This window comes from Astatotilapia calliptera, chromosome 4 (genome assembly GCF_900246225.1).
Source record: "Astatotilapia calliptera chromosome 4, fAstCal1.2, whole genome shotgun sequence".
In the NCBI taxonomy this organism is placed as follows: domain Eukaryota; kingdom Metazoa; phylum Chordata; class Actinopteri; order Cichliformes; family Cichlidae; genus Astatotilapia; species Astatotilapia calliptera.
This window is the reverse complement of record NC_039305.1, coordinates 18,600,278-18,613,884: the sequence shown is the minus strand read 5'-3', so window position 1 is coordinate 18,613,884 and position 13,607 is coordinate 18,600,278. Positions and strand designations below refer to the sequence as shown.

Genomic DNA, 13,607 nt, shown 5'->3' with positions numbered 1-13,607 from the left:
CCACATTGATTGACTCACAAAAACAGCACTGCCAAGGAAACATGACATTAAATGCTACAAACACTAATAAGAAAGAGAAAATTTGATGAACAATCTGAACTGACTAATAATAATTACTTATAGGCACTTGTTTATCCTTTATCACACATTTGACTGTTTAACTTCGACTTGTCGCTGGTCATATAATAAGGTCATATAATAAACTTGTTAGCAAGGAAGAAGACTATGGATTTGACCAAGATTAGATCGAAAAGCTATGATAAAGGGAAACAGATACACAGTGTATATATATGTATGCATGATACAGTGCATAAGATAAGCAGTGATTAAATAATGGGCTATTTTAATTGCAATCCTTGAACATGTCTGCTACAAATGGTGCACAGTGACTGTATTTTTTTTATCATCTTCAATTTGTATTTGCATTATCTCTTTGCATGTTTAAGGCAGGATTAACTTTTTTGGGAAGCAATTCAAATTTCACAGTGTGTGCTACAAGTATTCAGGACTGACGAGCAGATGTCATTGACACACGATGTTTCGTATGATGATGAATTACTTTGCTTTGTCACTTCTACTTGGTATGTAATTTTCATTCAATTCAAAATAGAACCTGAAAGCAGAAAAAAATCTAGATTTTTTTTTTTAATGAAAAAAGCTCTTTTTGATTGAAATTGTATTTTGCCTTTGATAAATGTTCTGTTGGCAGTCCTAAAGAAAAATACATCTGAACATACGCTTTTGGTAACCCTCAAAAAAATTATTATAGCAAATATTTGACCACTCTTTTGCATTTGCATGGACCCGGCTTTAAAGCGTAGTCCACATATTTTTAGTAGACTTGAGGTCAGGGCTTTGGGAAGCTCATTCCAGAAGCTTTATGGATCATTTCTCAACAACTGCAGATTCCAAGATCAAACAATTTTATGGAAGTACAAGTTATTGTGCTGTGTCATTACTTTGCCAAGTTTTGAAAGAAGACACACTGTGAACCCAAGATGAGGGGACATTGATTAGGATGTGTAGAAACAAGTGAGGAACCACCATGTATTCATGTGTGTGTATGTTACATATAAAGCAATAACACATCAACAGAATGCTTGTTTTTTTATAAATAGGTGTGAATGTGGAAATGAGGCAAGTTGTATAAAGTGCTTTAAGTTGTCAGGTAGAGTAGAAAAGCACTATATAAGACTCAGTCCATGTAGGTGGATGAGGATTGTTGTAGTTATTTTTATGACTATTTTGATTAGCATTTATTTTGTCACCTGGAGAGCATACTTAAACTTGCAAACACAGCACATCTTTCCATGCCGTGTGCACTACATTAATATATCCTTTGTCATGTTCCTTAATGTATTCTACTAAAAAAGAAAAATTATACAGTCTTGGAGGCATTCCTCAGTTTGATTCAAGTGTAAAAATGAAGTTGGTATGTGACATTATAGAGATGGTAACGTGAATGATTACTTTTCAATAGTATAACAATTTAACAGTAATTTTTAAGATTAATTAAACATTTCTATAACTTTTTATCTTCTTTGTTTCAGGTTTGCTTGTGATACCTGTTATTACTGCGTTTCCTCCTGGTATGAACAAATAAATAGCCAATATATGTGATTTAAAATCACCATAAAGTAATAAATTATGTGTGATAATTATTGTACATATTTGATTTGCATTGTGCAGGTTCTTGTGATGGATACACCAATATAACTCAGTCGTGGCGCAATCGGGGATTTGACGCTACTTATTTTGGTGCCACTCTTGTCAATGACCAGCAGCTTCTTAACAAATGGTGGCGCTTTACAGGGATTGGTGGAGACAGAGTTATTATTAATTGTGTACCCCCTTATCGTGGTGGCACATGGGGTGCTCTTTTTATTTCATCACCTTATCCAACCACTGAGTCTCTGACACCAACAACAGTGACTGCATATGGCTTCTATTCTTCGTGTACTGACATGTCCGCTGTAGTGAATATAGCTCTCTGTCCTGGAGGATTCTATGTGTATCAACCAATGAGTTACCCATATTACCAGCAAGGATATGCGACCTGTGAGTAGTAACTAATTCTTGTCACCATGCTTCTGTTCATTTTTACTTCTAAAATAGAAATCTTAGCTTGAATCCCTTTTTCAAATATTCAGAAATCATTCATTCATTCACTCATTCATTCTTCTCTTGGTAGAGGTGGATGCATCTTTCCCCCCCTCTCCCTCCCTTATCTTTCCCTGCTTGGTTTCTGTTCTTTTCTAGTCTTGTCTAACTCTAACCCTCAGAGAGTCTCTCAGTCTTGTTCTGGATTTGATCAATTAGTCCCTTAATGAAATTGACACTGCTTGATGGTCAGTTGTGTCGTGTGCCTGGCGACACTCTCAATGGGGGGCATTGAACAAGATGTGGAACAATGATAACAGAGTTCTCGCTGTTTGGAGCTGGCTCGGACCTGGCTTATCGAAGAACAAAGAAAGCGATTACAGCTGTTCAAAACCCCACAAGGCTAGCCAGCATTACTGACGATGGGCAAGCTGTGAGTACTCAGACTGTGTTTATTGAACACAATATTGATAAGATCTTGGAGAAGCTGATGGCTCCTCGATGGGAATTGAGAGACTTGATGACCAGTGATGGACATTTAGACCAACTGTGAAACTGGAATGCAGTTGTTTGTTCAAACCCAAACAACCATGTCCTTCATGCAGCTTTCCAAGGCCAAGACTGGCCAGAACAACAATTCTCCCTGATAAGAGGACTGTATTATGACTGTCTGCTCCTATCCCTTAAGGTCACCTATGTCAGGTGGAGGAATGTTGACTTTTGCTTGACCGGGAGAAAGGACTCTCGCTCTCAAGTTGAACACTCCCTCCCCCCTCCCAATGCCTCCGAACGCTTACTCCCACCCGAAGTAGACAGGCGGACCTGTCCAACACCGTACCAGGACCAGGCTGCTGTTCATATGGGCTAACTCTTGACTTTTTTCGTACCTCTCTGATCTTTCTTCCCAATGTTTTGCTTGTGTATTCTATGTATGGTCAGAAGGGGTGCACATGATGGCGCCGGATCATCTGGCAGCCTGCGAAACAATTTCCCTCAGGATAAATAAAGTACTATCAATCAATCAATATAAATTCTAAATTGCTGAAGTTAGTTATCTGCAGTGCTGAAAGTACTTTAACTGGCATGGTCTCCAGGCCTAGGATCAGTTGGCTGGTCACATGACATGCAGACTAGGAGAGAGGAGTGCACATTGCACATTACGACTGTAAAACTATGTCACTAAATATCTAAACCCTAATTTCAAAGGGCAAAACTCGCTAAATTGAAATGTTTTTTTGTTGATAGTCATTTATGTTATGATTGTGTTTCACAATTGTATATGTATTTAGATCATTATGACTGTAAGCCAGACTCTTGTGGACCATTGGCCAAGTGTATGCCAGATGGAGGCTGCAATTGTGAGGATGGTTATGAAATCCCCCAAAACCACCTTCCTACTCCGGCTTCATTTGGTTGTGTTGGTAAGTACGTGAAATTAAAAATAAGTAACTATTCTATATTTCTTGTTTATTCTTATGAAAATAATGTATAAAACAAAGTACATCATCTTTTGATCCTGATGTCTTATGCCTAAAAAAATGATCTGGGCCTTACCAGGTTAAAAAAATCATTTGATCTTTCAAAAGGACAATGCAAAAACTGCTACTCATAAATCAGAGTCCCTTTATAGATAAAACTTTCTACCCTAAGTTGGGAAAAAAGGGTTAACATTTTAAATTATGAGGGAAAAAAAGAGAATATTACGTAATAAAGATTTATTCCTTTACTCATTCCTTTTAAGACTTTAAGTGGGATCACAGGTAGGAATATTTGAAATTCTCAAAAATGTGTGGAATGTGCTGGTCAGTTTACCAGCATGCCATGCGATGAAGCAAACTAACTTCTTTAGTAACAAAGTTGACAGTGTGAGATTGCATTTGCAAACAGCAAAGACTAATCTTTCTTGTAACATCATCCCCTGGATTAGGGTCAATAAAATATGTCCTATAGTATTTGGAAAGGTTAATGAGGATTCGGCTGAGGATATGTTGTCATATCCTTATCTTCATCTTTTATAGATGAGACATCCATAGGCATAGACTTGGATGGAAAACATATTTAAATCCTTGACTTTGCTGTTCTCCCAAACGTCCTTCAAACAGCCTTCAAATTGTTTGCAAATGGTCTTATAATTCAATGCTCACATGGGCAATGACAGTGAGACCTGGAAGGGTGTAATTGGGCAGAACCGCATGCCTGATCTAAACCTGAGTGGTGTTTTGTTATTGGACTTTTGTGCCTTCCACTGTTTGTCCATAACGAACACCATGTTAGAACATAAGGATGTCCATAAGTGCACATGGCACAAAGAACACCCCAGGTCACAGGTCGATGGTCGATTTTGTAATTGTATCATTGGATCTGCAGCCGTATGTTCTGAGCACTCGGATAAAGAGACCGAGCCTTTCAATGATCACCACCTGGTCTTGAGTTGGGTTAGATGGTCGAGGAGAATACTGGACAGACCTGGTACGCGTAAATGCATATTTAGGGTGCTCTGGGAAAGTCTGGGGGAGGCCACTATCAAAGAGATCTTCAACTCCCACCTCTGGCAGAACTTTCACAGCATTACCAGGACACTGTAGGTAAGGGGGGCCATCAAGCTGATCAAAGAGCTCTGGGTAGAGACCACAAAATTTAGAATGTGGATACAAGTGGCAGAAATGAGCCTTCTCCAAAGGATGGCTGGCCTCTCTCTTGGAGATAGGAACCATGCTGAATGATAATAATACAAAGATTTACACTAATGTTTGTTCTAAATAAACTTCACAAACAAACTAAAGTAACAATAAATAACTAAAAACAAAAGAAAATAAACTTCACTAAATGTCAATACTGTTAAAGTTTGCAGCTGGTTTGTTATTATTCTTTTTGTCAGATATTGATGAGTGCCAGAGGACTACAGGGATTTGTGGTCCTAACTCAAATTGTAAGAACACCGTCGGGTCATATATATGCACCTGTTTGAATGGTTTCAGTGTAGCAGATCCAACACTGCCACCTGGAACGTCCAATGGATGCACAGGTACCAATAAAAACACAAAATAACAAAATCTATTTTTAATGCAGATTTTAACTTGGTAACTGTGGTATGTTTAGATATTGATGAATGTCTTGCCAATATCTGCGGGCAATATGGGTCCTGCACCAATACAATTGGAAGCTATGTGTGCAACTGCAATGAAGGCTTTCACATTCAATCAGATGCAACCCCTGTTTGCCAAGGTCTGTATTATTATTTATGTCATGTGTTTGGTAGGAAAATCCTTTTGTGTGTTTGAGTGAATATAGCTTGTAGCATAAAGTTCTTTGAGTGATTAACATAATTAGAAAAGCATATTAAGTGTAATTTTCAGTACACAAAGAACATAAATTGAATTTGTTTACACTGACTGTCTTCTTTTCAGATAATGATGAGTGTCTAACCTCATCTATCTGTGGCCCTGATTCTATCTGCACAAACACACCTGGAGCTTATACCTGTGGGTGTATACCAGGTCACGCACCAACTGATCAATCCAAAGAACCCAGCATGACCAACATATGCACTGGTATTTACAACATATTTACAAAGGCACTAGCTGAAAACTGTAGATATAGGCAAAGAGACTGCAGTTTAATATGAAAAAATGCAGAATATATACAAAAGAAACAGGTTCAGTCTCACAACCTGCCGTAGTATTTTTTGACCTGCAGCTTGAATTTGATTAAATGTGTGTTACAGATATTGATGAGTGTGCTGACCATGTGTTGAACATCTGTGGAGCAAACTGTAACTGCACAAATTCAATTGGATCTTACAACTGTACCTGCCTTACTGGTTATCGAGTGGACAATCCACATGTTATAGCCAGCATTGCTAACCCATGCAATGGTATGTGCTATTCCTATGCTCTTTTGTTTCCAAAAGCAAATAAATATATAATTTCCAAAAAACAAACAAGCAAGAAAAACAGCCCCTTGTTTTTCTCTCACCGCTTTAGATATAGATGAGTTCAGTGAAACTCCTGGACTGTGTGGTAACCAAACTGTGTGTACTAATGCACCAGGCACCTTCTATTGTTCCTGCCCTGATGGATTCTACCCATCAACTGGTGTAATTTGGAAGGCGGGCATCACTTTTTGTAAAAGTGAGCAAAGCTGACTTCAAAGACATTTTAGATTTTCAAAAGTGTTTAGAATTTAAATGTATTTTTTTAATTTACTGACAGGCCTTGAAGACATTCTAGATGAAATCAAACCTAATAAGGTAAGACTCGTGGTGATTTATGTTTTAGAGGCTAACTGGCTAACTTTTTAATGCATAACAAAGTTCATTAATAACCCGTTATGTTTCATGATTTTGATTGTAAGTTAGTTCTTTGATAAAGATCACTTTTTCACAGTAATACATTCGACTGTAATTAGACAGTTATACAAAACATAAATCCCCGTTTTTTAAAGATGCAATCGTGTAGCAAACATAAACTAAACCCAAACGTTAATTTCAGGATAAGACAAAAGAGAGAGCTTTCCTTGAAAACTTGGGTGAAGACCTGAAGAACAATACAGGTGTCCTTTTACCGGATGTGGTACGTAGTTAAAAACGTTAACTTGTAAATGCTACACAACAAATAGGATGTAACGTGATGCACAGAAAACCCGGCAGTTATTTTTTATCTAACGCAATTTTCTCCATTCTTGACATCTTTGCAGACAGTTGCAAACTGCTTTTCTACATCTATGGTACTAAAAAGCAGAGTCATAGCTTTATATTTCCAGTTTATTCATTTCATTTGCTTGTTTATTTGTTCATTACAATAACTCAAGTCTTCTGTAGATGGTTTCAGGTGTTGGAACACTTACCAGCACAAGCAGTGAAGGAGACGGGGAGACTGGTAGTGTTATTCTTGGCCTCTCAGAGCAGCTCGTTGTTGCAATGACTCCGTCGACTGAGACGAAAATAAAAAAGGAAATGCACACTTCAACAGTGGGTAAGACCAAGCTCAACTTTACGCTAATAGGTCAAATTTGAGTTCTTAGTAAATACAAACATAATGAATGCATATCTGTGTTCAAGATTTGAGTCTAGTGGCCATTGGTTCATTGAGCTATGATAGCAAGAGTTCATCCCTCTCTGCCAAGGAATACGAAATGAAAATCAACTTGGAGGATCTAGCTAGGGCCAACAATGGTAAGAGCTTTTTTTTAAAAATGTTGACTGACACAGGTGCATCAAGATGAATGTGGTTGTTGTTGTTGGGTTTTTTTGTGATGTGACCACTTCCAGGTTCTGTATCAGCCGCCTTTCTGACGCTAGATGGGATGGAGAGCATTCTCAGTCATCAATACTTCAAAACCAAGAATGTGACAGAGATGTACTCAGATGTTTTAACTGCCATAATACCAGGAATAAACACCACCAACCTGACAGAGCCTGTCAACTTTACAATTCAACACAAGGTGTAGCATCAAGATTGTACATATAGAGTGTTGTGAAAGTGTTTGCCCCCTTCCTGTTTTCCTGGATTTTTAGTATGTTTGTCACTTAAATGTTTCAGATCATCAAACAAATATAAATAATAGACAAAGATAATGCAAGTAAACTCAAAATGCAGTGTCTAAGTGTAGGTATTTGTCATTAAGGGAAAAAAAAGTAATTGCCCCCTAACCCTAATAACTGGCTGGGTCACCCTTAACAGCAACAACTGTAGTCAAGTGTTGCAATACGTGGCAATGAGTCTTTTACAGCTCCGTGGAGGAATTTTGGCCCACTCGTCTTTGCAGAATTGTTTTCATTCAGCCACATTGGAGGGTTTTTGATCGACAGCGTCTCAATCAGATTAAGGTCAGGAATTGGACTTGGCCACTCCAAAGTCTTAATTTAGTTTTTCTTAAGCTGGAGGTGGACTTGCTGATGTGTTTTGGATAATTTTGAATCATCATCAGCATGCCTCAGAGTGAGGTCTTGAACAGATGGACGATATTCTCCTTCAGGATATTTTGGTAAACAGCAGAATTCATGGTTTTTCAGATCCTAAGGCACCACAACAACCCCAGATGTAATGGAACTCAAATCTCATTAGTACACAAAATATTTTCCAAAAAGTCTTCAAGATCATCAAAATGGGCTTTTGGCAAAGGTAAGATGAGCCTTTTGGTCAGAACTGTTTTATTTCTTGAACTCCTCTGTGGATGACATTTTTGCCGAGTCTCTTTCTTATTCTTGAAGCATGAACTCTGACCTTAACTGAGACATGAAGCTTGCAGTTCTTTAATGTTGTTCTGGGTTCTTTTGTGACATCCTGGATGAGTTGTGAATGTGCTCTTGGAGTAATTTTGGTAGCCCAGTCACTCCAGGAGGAAGCCAGGAAGCTTTCCAGACTCATAGCTATCAGTGACTTTGTTTCTCCGTTGTTTCTTTAGATCGTGGTATGATGTCTTTCTCTCTTTGTCCAATATTAACATTTGTGTTTAATATGCAAGACACCAGGAAATCAGGAAGGGGGCAAACACTTTTCACACCACTGCATGTATTGAAAAAGAATCAGACTTTTTATTCTTGCCTTTGCCTATTTTTTTTTTTTTTTAGGAAGTACCAGATAATGGAATGGTCACTTGTGTGTACTGGGAAGCCGGAGAAGCCAAAGGTGGACAAAATGGAGAGACGATGCGTTGGTCAGATGAGGGTTGCTGGGTTGCATACTCTCACAAAAACTACACTGTTTGTAGCTGCTCACACCTTTCTACCTTTGCTCTCATAATGCAGATTGGGGAGGTATGTCAGTTACATGTTGGTAAGGTTGAAGTCTTATTACTTACAGGACTTAACATACTTGTACATTTTTCAGATTTGATTAAAACTCCACAATTTGACAAATGGAAACATGCAGTGTATATAAGCGGTTAAATCCCTTTTTACATTTTAAGTGGAAGAAATTTTTTTTTGTAATCAGTGAAAATTTGGTATTCTGTCAAACTGCTTTGTCAACAAGTATAGTACACTTTACATACCCAGTTTTAGACAGTTTATCCCACACTTCTTGGCATATGCAGAATTAGAAAGAGACACAACATTTCACTAGCAGGGACCACTCCCTTGGTAACGATGAGCAATGAGGGATGAAGGAGTGTGATTAGTGCTGCGGTTTGGGGAAGGCCTTGAAGGCCCCTGTACTAACGAGAAATAAAGGGAGGAAAGGAAGAGAGGAGAGGACAGGAGAAGAGAGGAAAGAAAAAAGGAAGGGGGGGGGGCATGAAAATGAGAACAGCAGGTATTGGAGAAGGGGGGCTTTTATAGCCTGAGGCCAGAGGGGGCGCTCCTGAAATTCAGATGATATCTCAACAAAAATTGCTCTTAAAAAATCTCCTGGATCTTAGACATTTGTCAGCTTTAAAGCATTTCAATAAGCCAATAAGTCAAGCACAGTTATAGCCAAATTTACATCCATTTTCATCAGTATCCATGTATCTCATTTTCAGCCTGTGCCACAGAATGACTTCTTAGAGTGGCTGAACCGGATATGTGTGATTATTGGACTATTCTTCTTGGCTTTGGCCATCTTTACCTTCCTTCTGTGCAGCTGGAATCCCAAAATTAACAACACAGCCCGTCTCCACCTCTGCCTCAACCTGTTTTTTTCACAACTGCTCTTGTTGTGGAATGACAAATACACTGATAATAAGGTACAATGTGGCTAAACTCCAAGAATTATCAAAAGATTATCTATTGTGTTCCAATTGTCCATAAAGCTTAAACATATTTATCTGTCTCTACAGCTGGCCTGCACTGTCATGGCAGGGCTTCTCCACTTCTTTATTGTTGCCAGTTTTGTGTGGATGTTGCTGGAGGCACTACAGCTCCACTTGTTGGTACGGAAGCTCTCCCAGGTGAAAGTCATTCAAAGAGATGGCCTCCCCAGGCCTCTTCTCTATCTGATTGGCTATGGTGTTCCATTTGTGATTGTGGGTGTTTCGGCACTGATGTATTCTGGTGGATATGGACGTACTGAGGCTAATGTGTAAGTCAGACACAGTGCAATGCACCGATTTATGCATTAAATCCTTTTATTACTAAATGTACAAGACTGGATAATGGTCTCTGATGTGCGTTTGAATTGCAGATGCTGGCTGTCAGAAAAACGAAACTTCAAATGGGCTTTAACAGGGCCAGTGATAGCGATCCTTGCTGTGTGTCTATTTTTGTGTTAGAACTGTATTACACATTACATTTTTTTCTTATAATGATAATTTGTCTCAAAGTTAAATTACAAATCTGATTATTTTATCAGATGAATTGCTACCTGTTTGGTGCAACTTTATGGAGTCTGCGGCCCACCTTGGCTAACATAAAAAGTGATATCTCTCAGTCCAAAGATACAAAGTAAGTTTGAGGTTTGTTTAAAAAGCAAGTTCAAATTCTGAGTAATCATTAAGATTTTTGTGCAGCTTTTAAAAAAAAATGTCACTCAGTAGAGACTCCAGACTAAGTGCGATTTCCATTCTGATTCTGATTATTTGCTAAATGACAACACAGATTTTTCCCTATTTCAACTACAACTGACATTATATAGAAAGAATAATCAACTTTTTTCAATGCAAAATATTATTTGCATAATAAAAAATAAATAAATAGATAAATAAACTTTTGCTCCAAACTCAGTAAGTTACAGGATTTTCTCTTTCAAGCATGCTAATAATTGAATAGAAATGAGCTGCTGTATACCTTTATATCAGACACTTGCATCATTTTCCCGTATACTTATGAATTCCCCGGATGAGAGGACATCAACCCTTTCCCCTTTTTTCTCACCTGTCTGTAATTTTCCTTTCACAGCTCTTGCCTGACTCTCTTACTTGTGGTTGGTTCTGAGCTCTGAATAGTTTAGCTTGACTCACTTTTCATTTGTTGGCTAATTTTTAAAAAGTACAGAGTTAAGTGTTTGATCAGGTTTGTCATAACAAACATTTTCTGTGGTCGTTTACTTTGGCGAACTTTGTGTCTTCACTCGTGGTGGGGAGTTTCCATGCTGACAACTTGTTGGCATGCGCCTGTGAGTGTGCGCACAACTATTTGCATGCGTTTCCATGTGCAAGTAAATCATTTTTTATTTGTGCACTGTGAGTGTGTAGAAGTAGTAGTTTGTAACAATTTGCTCATGAAATGTATGCGCAAGACGCCGACCAGCCAGTCCCCCTTCTGGACCAGAGAAGACTGGAAATCGGGAGATACCTTTCCCTTGCCAGACAATCAGTTCATCTCTAGAGACTAAACATGTCTTCCTGTTTGACTATAAGTGCAGTTACAGTAGAGAAATGAATTCATTTAGCATACTGACTTTTTTATTTAACATCCTGCTCCAATGTTTTGTAAAGAACTGTAAAAACCTTCTGTTGTTCTGTTTGCAGGTTGATTTTGTTCAAGATACTGGCCCAGTTTGTTATACTTGGCTGTACCTGGATTCTTGGCCTGTACCAGACGAACCTGTTCTTTCAGGTTGCTTTTATAGTTCTGAACTCCCAGCAGGGTACTTTTCTCTACATTGTCCACTGTGTCCTCAACAAGGAGGTAGACTCGTTATACCAGTGTTTCTTAACACTTTTCTTACATACTGTATGTCAAACTTTTTATAATTCATTCTTTATATTATTCCTGAGTTCAATTCTACCATCAGGCCGGGGTCTTTCTGTGTGGAGTTTGCATGTTCTCCCCCTGTTTGTGTGGGTTCTCTCCGGGTACTCCGGCTTCCTCCCACCATCCAAAGACATGCACTTAGTGGGAATAGGTTAATTGAGTAATCTAAATTGCCCATAGGTGTGAATGCGGGAGTGAATGTGAGTGTGAATGGTTGTCTGTCTCTTTGTGTTAGCCCTGCGACAGCCTGCGACCTGTCCAGGGTGTACCCCTGCCTCTGGCCCTACGACAGCTGGGATAGTCTCCAGCGCACCCCGCGACCTTGAAAAGGATAAGCGGAAGCGAATAGATGTATTCTTTATAAGAGAAAAAAAATTAAGTTAAAATGTAGTTAAATAAAAGCTAATCTCTGCCCCACTAGCAATGGCTCTGTGGCTTTATGGATCTATCTATAGGGAATGCACCACATTAAACACCTGTTTAATAATGACCAGCTCTGTGATTTAACATCATCTCTAGTTAAAACATATTGGTAGTATTTTTTATGAGTTTTATAGTGAGAGTTATTTCATTTATTTTTCAAAATGTGCATTTATTTCATATTCTAGATTAGAGATGAGTATGTCAAATGGCTGACCTGTTCTTTCAACAAGACCAGAGAAGGCGGCTCAGTGGTAAGTTTTGCATAGCAGTCACTTGACCAATAAGACTTTTTAAATTTAAAAGCTAACCTGTGTTGCAAATGTGACCGCATAAAGCGTTGCTTTGCTTGTAATAGATTTAAACCTTTTGTAACAATTTTTTTAGTTTTTCTAAAGTATCTGCACTACTTTTTGACAGAGAAATGCACCATCAGTGTCCGAGGACTTGGACATCCCTCAAGAGCACAGAGGGTGATGTTGATAAATAAGTGAAGGAAAAGATGGAAATGGAAGATTTATATACTTTTCTGCTGGCAACTGTTTACTTTCTTGTCAAATATTTGAATTTGTACTGTGAATCAACCTTATAAGTTCTTTCTGTCATGAAAAATTAGTGCATTTTATGTAATACTTGTTTAAACTTATTTAGAAAGTGTTTTAAACTACTACTTGCTGATTAAATGTCCCAAGTGTTTCTCCCAAATTTTCAACTTTACTTTGAAAAGGTTATGGCCAGATATAGGTGCGCCCAAATCATACATCAGATCTTGGGTTTCACAACCAGTTATTAGGGCTAGAGGACAATAACTTTTTCCACACAGGGTCAGGAGGGTTTGGACAGCATTTTTTCCTTAATAAATCTAGTTGTTAAGAAAACATTTGCTTACTTAAGTTTTAGTTTTGCTTATTTAAAGTTGCTTGATGACGATTGATCAGCAATTGACCAATGATTGATTCAGTGGTTGGAGTCAACTATTGTACAAGTGGCTTGTAATGCCCAGTTTTACAAGACACAATAAACTGCTGTTAATGCTATTAAAGTGGTTGCTTGTGGGATTTACATACTGCTTAATTTGACTCAATAAAGTCACCTGACACCCAAAGTTCTGTTTTTTTGTCACTGTTTAAATGACTTTAAAGTAAATACATTATTTACTTTAATTTAGAATTTAGGAGGAAGAAAGTTGGTCACTAATTATCAATGTCTCATAATAAGGTTTACAAATGGGTGCCTTTTTGGCATGAGGAAAGGAAGGAGTCTTGCCCTTTTTACAGGCCTGAAATACAGCCCCCCTGAAGCACAGTATGGCTACATTTTTCATGCAGGTGCCATGATTACTGCAGCTTGATGAGAGCAAACAGTAGGGCACTGGTGGAGGGCAGCCTGAAGGAGGAGTAGTTGGTAATGTAAAGCAAATGCAGGCACTGATCGTGTACATATGAATTAGAATACACAAAACACTGAAACGGTT

The 13,607-nt window shown here is 38.3% G+C and overlaps 1 protein-coding gene across 1 annotated transcript; it reads left to right on the top strand.

Moving 5' to 3' along the window:
* The first annotated feature begins 1,964 nt into the window (after positions 1-1,964).
* LOC113021544 (adhesion G protein-coupled receptor E2-like) lies at positions 1,965-13,229 on the top strand. Its single transcript, XM_026166301.1, has 21 exons — positions 1,965-2,058; positions 3,390-3,521; positions 4,979-5,125; positions 5,200-5,325; positions 5,508-5,651; positions 5,825-5,974; positions 6,084-6,230; positions 6,312-6,349; positions 6,591-6,671; positions 6,796-6,825; positions 6,920-7,073; positions 7,160-7,273; positions 7,370-7,542; positions 8,672-8,857; positions 9,562-9,765; positions 9,859-10,100; positions 10,203-10,269; positions 10,371-10,462; positions 11,488-11,647; positions 12,322-12,387; positions 12,554-13,229. Exons 1-21 carry the CDS (start codon positions 1,965-1,967, stop codon positions 12,608-12,610), a joined length of 2,604 nt encoding a protein of 867 aa, XP_026022086.1. The 3' UTR covers positions 12,611-13,229.
* The last annotated feature ends 378 nt before the right edge of the window (positions 13,230-13,607 follow it).